The sequence below is a fragment of the Salvelinus sp. IW2-2015 genome, unplaced genomic scaffold, assembly GCF_002910315.2.
Source record: "Salvelinus sp. IW2-2015 unplaced genomic scaffold, ASM291031v2 Un_scaffold789, whole genome shotgun sequence".
Classification (NCBI taxonomy): Eukaryota; Metazoa; Chordata; class Actinopteri; order Salmoniformes; family Salmonidae; genus Salvelinus; species Salvelinus sp. IW2-2015.
This window is the reverse complement of record NW_019942614.1, coordinates 241979-247231: the sequence shown is the minus strand read 5'-3', so window position 1 is coordinate 247231 and position 5253 is coordinate 241979. Positions and strand designations below refer to the sequence as shown.

At 41.2% G+C, this 5253-nt stretch overlaps 1 protein-coding gene across 2 annotated transcripts; it reads right to left on the bottom strand.

Annotated features, from left to right (window-relative positions):
- Nucleotides 1-330: 330 nt before the first annotated feature.
- On the bottom strand, nt 331-4911 carry LOC112068929 (actin-binding Rho-activating protein-like). Of its 2 annotated transcripts, none has more exons than XM_024136160.1 (2): nt 4647-4911; nt 331-1729 (listed from the first exon to the last, which is right to left on the bottom strand). In XM_024136160.1, exon 2 carries the CDS (start codon nt 1663-1665, stop codon nt 1150-1152), a length of 516 nt encoding a protein of 171 aa, XP_023991928.1. In that variant the 5' UTR covers nt 1666-1729; nt 4647-4911; the 3' UTR covers nt 331-1149. The 2 variants fall into 2 exon arrangements, with proteins under 2 accessions (XP_023991928.1, XP_023991927.1); XM_024136159.1 differs by having other exon boundaries at nt 4651-4911.
- Nucleotides 4912-5253: the final 342 nt, after the last annotated feature.

The window sequence follows — 5253 nt, the reverse complement described above, 5'->3', positions numbered from 1 at the left end:
ATGCTGCTGCATGAAATTGAGAGCGTCATGTGTTTGTGTTTTGGTTGACGTGTCTGTAACATAATAATGGTTGTTCATGGTTAAATAAATGATGCATTGCTGCCTCCACAAGGGTTTCAGATTTCCTTCCTGGTCTCTTATTAATGGGAAACATCATTCAGTAACACTTACTGTAAAGTATGCCGTTATTAGGCAATGTAACTTCATATAACCATTTATGACCCTTTCTAATGCCTTATTTAAAAGTATTATATGTTATGCAGGTTTTAAATAGTGTTACCTGTCATTCTAATGCAATTTAACATGAATTAGCAGTCAGTTTTGGTGATCTTTTGGAAGACTTTATTGATAAACATCAGTGCTTTCCTTTGTAAACATAAACACGTTTGGAATACAGTATATTAGTTGGTGACAAAATATTTTTTTCTCAAATGAGTAAAGTGTTACAGTACATTTCATCATATTGTGTTATGGGTGCAAGTAACTGCAAAAACATTCCTCAAACAACCCTTGTTAGGTTGAACAATGCATTTAGTACAGTGTGAATTCCACAAATGCCAGTCGACCAAAAAGTGATGTGCTATTTCTCCTGAATGTAAATAGAATTGTGATGCATTTTGCTACATTGTCAACCATGTATGCAGTTTCATAGCCTCCTTCCAGCATTTCTAACATAAGCCTACAGTGTCAGTGTTGTATTTTTGCCATTAATAAGTACACCTTTCCTCTGTGTCTAATTACAAAGGTTGCTAAAGAACATTGTAAGCGCTATGTAGATTACAGTGTAGTGGTGTAACTGGGAATGCAAAAAAGTCCAGTCAGGCCAATAAGCTCAGGTTCATCCTACAGCACCATATTGCATGTCACTGCTGCCACAGGTTGGTTCTCTTGGGCCCTGCCCAGAAACAACTACCCCTGCTAGGTGCAGGTGTAAATCTGAAAGAATTGGATAGGTGCTGTTGCTGCACCTTCCCACCTAATGTAATTTTCACCATATTGCTTAGACCTAGCCAATCCTTTCACAACTACACAAATGCCTAGAGGGCTAGGGGATGTTTCTGGACAGGGCCTAGGTTACTGTCTTGTCCTTCGGCTGCATCAACCTGGTCACTGAAGCAGCATAATGGTGACCCTGTCATTTCATCCTGGTCACTGTAGCAGTGTGATGAGGACCTGGTCATCCTGCCCCTGCCACAGCATCTCCCCTTCAAAGCTGACCAGGCCTTGTTTTCTGGCCCTCAGCAGGATCCCCACCACCTTGTTGGAGATGTTCACATAGTGCTCAAACAGCTTCCCAAACTCCACCGTCACCACAGGTCTCTCCTCGCTGCCTCCGTCCCCACCGCCACGGCTCTCCCCGATGTCCCTGATCACCTGGCAGAGCTCCTCCACCTCCCGGCTGATGTGGACGTGGGCGTCCCGGCCCCTCTGCTCTGTCAACGAGCCCTCTTGGGGCCTCCCGTAGCCATCCTGGTCCCGTTGGAGCCTCTGCTGCTGGGCAGTCACATTCACCATAGCCCCCCGGTCGTTACTGAAGGGGTTGTGTTTCTGGTACTCCTGGTGCTTGTTGGACCATCTCTGCCAGTTCTCCTTTAACCCTTTCACTGACGTCACACACACTGTCCTGTCATCGTTAAACTCGACAGGTGCATCGTTGTTCTCCATGGTGGTGTTTCAGATGTCTTGTACGTATTAAGTGGTTTGTCCACTTTTAGGCATAGTTCATTTTCTGTGGGTGTAATAAAAGTTTCAATGAACAACTGTTGAGAGCACAATTACATGTCTGTATGGTAGCCTAGGCCTATTTCTAATTTATATATACAGTACCAGTCAAAAGTTTGGACACACCTAATAATTTCACGTTTTTTCTTTATTTTTAAATGTTCTACATTGTAGAAAAATAGTGAAGACATCAACACTATGAAATAACACATGGAATTATGTACTAACCAAAAAAGTGTTAGACAAATCAAAATATATGTTATATTTGAGATTCTTCAAAGTAGCCACCCTTTGCCTTGATGACAACTTTGCACACTCTTGACATTCTCTCAACCAGCTTCATGAGGTAGTCACCTGGAATGCATTTCAATTAACAGGTGTGCATTGTTAAAAGGTAATTTGTGGAATTTCTTTCCTTCTTAATGTGTTGAGCCAATCAGTTGTGTTGTGACAAGGTAGTGGTTGTATACAGAAGATAGCCCTATGTGGTAAAAGACCAATTCCATATTATGGCAAGAACAGATCAAATAAGCAAAGAGAAACGACAGTCCATCATTACTTTAAGACATGAAGGTCAGTTAGTGCGGAACATTTGAAGAACTTTGAAAGTTTCTTCAAGTGCAGCTGCAAAAACCATCAAGTGCTATGATGAAACTGGCTCTCATGAGGACCGCCACAGGAAAGGAAGACCCAGAGTTACCTCTGCTGCAGAGGATAAGTTCATTAGAGTTACCAGCCTCAGAAATTGCAGCCCAAATAAATGCTTCACAGAGTTCAACAGACACATCTCAACATCAACTGTTCAGAGGAGACTGTGTGAATCAGGCCTTCGTGGTCGAATTGCTGCAAAGAAACCACAACTAAAGGTTACCCAGAAGAAGAAGAGACTTGCTTGGGCCAAGAAACACAAGCAATGGACATTAGACTGGTGGAAATCTGTCCTTTGGTCTGAGTAGTCCAAATTAGAGATTTTTGGTTCCAACTGCCGTGTCTTTGTGAGACGGTGAACGGATGATCTCAGCATGTGTAGTTCCCACCATGAAGCATAGAGGAGGAGGTGTGATGGTATGGAGGTGCTTTGCTGGTGACACTGTCAGTGATTTATTTAGAATTCAATGCACCAGCATGGCTACCACAGCATTCTGCAGCAATACACCATTCCATCTGGTTTGCTCTTAGTGGGACTGTCATTTGTTTTTCAACAGGACAATGACCCAACACACACTCCAGGCTGTGTAAGGGCTATTTGACCAAGAAGCAGAGCGATGGAGTGCTGCATCAGATGACCTGGCCTACACAATCACCCAACCTCAACCCGATTGATATGGTTTGGGATCAGTTGGAACGCAGAGTGAAGGAAAAGCAGCCAAAAAGTGCTCAACATGTGTGGGAACTCCTTCAAGACTGTTGGAAAAGCATTCCAGGTGAAGCTGGTTGAGAGAATGTCAAGATTGTGCAAAGCTGTCATCAAGGCAAAGGGTAGCTACTTTGAAGAATCTCAAATATAAAATCTATTTTGATTTGTTTAACACTTTTTTGGTTACCACGTGTTATTTCATAGTTTTGATGTCTTCACTATTATTCTACAATGTAGAAAATAGTCAAATTAAAGAAAAACCCTTGAATGAGTAGGTGTGTCCAAACTTTTGACTTGTACTGTACCTCAGTGAGAATTTCTCCTTTCTCCATTTCATAGCATAAGCTATGGACAACTAACACAATTGCATTTTATTGGTGGCAATTTGAATGCACAGTGATACCGTGACGAAATCCTGAGGCCCATTGTGTCATTCATCCGTCGCCATCACCTCATGTTTCAGCATGATAATGCACGGCCCCATGACGCAAAGATCTGTACACAATTTCTGGAAGCTGAAAATGTCCCAGTTCTTCCATGGCCTGCATACTCACCAGACATGTCACCCACTGAGCATGTTTAGGATGCTCTGGATTGATGTGTATGACAGTGTGTTTCAGTTCCCGCCAATATCCATCAACTTCGCACAGCCATTGAAGAGGAGTGGGACAACATTCCACAGGCCACAATCTGCCTGATCAACTCTATAAGAAGGAGATGTGTTGCGCTGCATGAGGCAAATGGTGGTCACACCAGATACTGATTGGTTTTCTGATCCACGCCCCTTCTTTTATTTTTAAGGTATCTATGACTAGTAACTCAGTAAAATCTTTGTAATGGTTGCATGTTGTGTTTATATTTTTATTCAGTGTATATATATTATTTACTTTTTTTGTTAAATCTTTTGTTGTTTCTCTATAATACTACTAGCCACCTACTGTAGCAATTTTATGAAGTTGGCTTTAGCTAGTCCAGATAGGTTCCCAATCTCCCAACCTCATACCTAGCTACCAAGAAGCCATTTCAGGCTATTTATCAGGTTAGAGTAGCTAGCTTGTCTAACTATCTTAGTTGGCATGCCTGCTGGCAAGTTTGGTAGTCTTTAGAAAAGCTAGCAATTACTAAATGTACTGAATAAGACTCACATTCCTTTGAATATTTTACCTAGACTTTAGAAGAGATGCAGAGAAGCATATTTAGTTTCTTTGAAAAAAATAAGCACCAGTCAGGAGAATACAGAGAGCTCAAGAGGTATCCTTAGATATGCAGAAAAATATACATATTTTTTTAATAGAATTAAGCATAGTGATTATGGCTCTAGATTGCAGGAAAAAGCTGCTTCAGATGTTTGAAAAATGCTAAATTTGCCCATTTCAGGAAGGGGACCACCCCCCTGCCATCCTCACATACTTTGTGCCCCCTCAGATTGTTAGGGTACATGATGCCCCTGTTCCAGATTGATTTAAAAATGAAAAACATTTAWTTTATCTCGCACAAATAAATGTCACATTACAAGAAATATAGGAATGCAAGGTGAGCACACATCTGTAAACTGAAAGTGACATACATACGGTAAGGTGACAAGTGTCACTGCTACAATGTCAAAATCGATGTATTGCTTATTCCGAGATTTTATTCTTCTGTCCGTGTCGACCCGTTGTGAATAGCTGACATTGGTCCTGATATTTGATTTTAGGTACCTTACACTTCTTGTCACGAACACTGACATAGCCTGAGGAACGTGTGTCTGTTAGCAACATTGTATCCATGCTATGGAACTTTACATTAGGACAGTGCTGAATCGGATTATTTTTCTACCCGCAGTGAAAAACACTGATCGGCATCCAAAGTAGCCAATGACAATGTGGTGATGACGCAGGTAGKTAAATGTTGGTGTCACGTGCCCTGTCAGTGAGCAATGTTCTGAAGTAAAGCTGCTTAACTTTGGGATATGTTTAGTTGGTGGATCATTAGCTCTCTCTACAGTAAAATGATTCACCCTAATTTATGAAGCAGTTATGTAGCAGCTATACAGAATAATAAGCACACTTATTTGGACGTTAATGACAAAACTGAAACATACTCATTTTAATTTTGTGTTTCCAAAATACATGCATTTAATGCACATTCATTGCTGGTAAAGTGGTATTTATTTTGAAACTGACAGGAACCAC

What these genes read in the sequence shown, in the direction of transcription:
- LOC112068929 (XM_024136160.1), bottom strand. Translation starts at nt 1,665, where the DNA reads ATGGAGAACAACGATGCACCTGTCGAGTTTAACGATGACAGGACAGTG.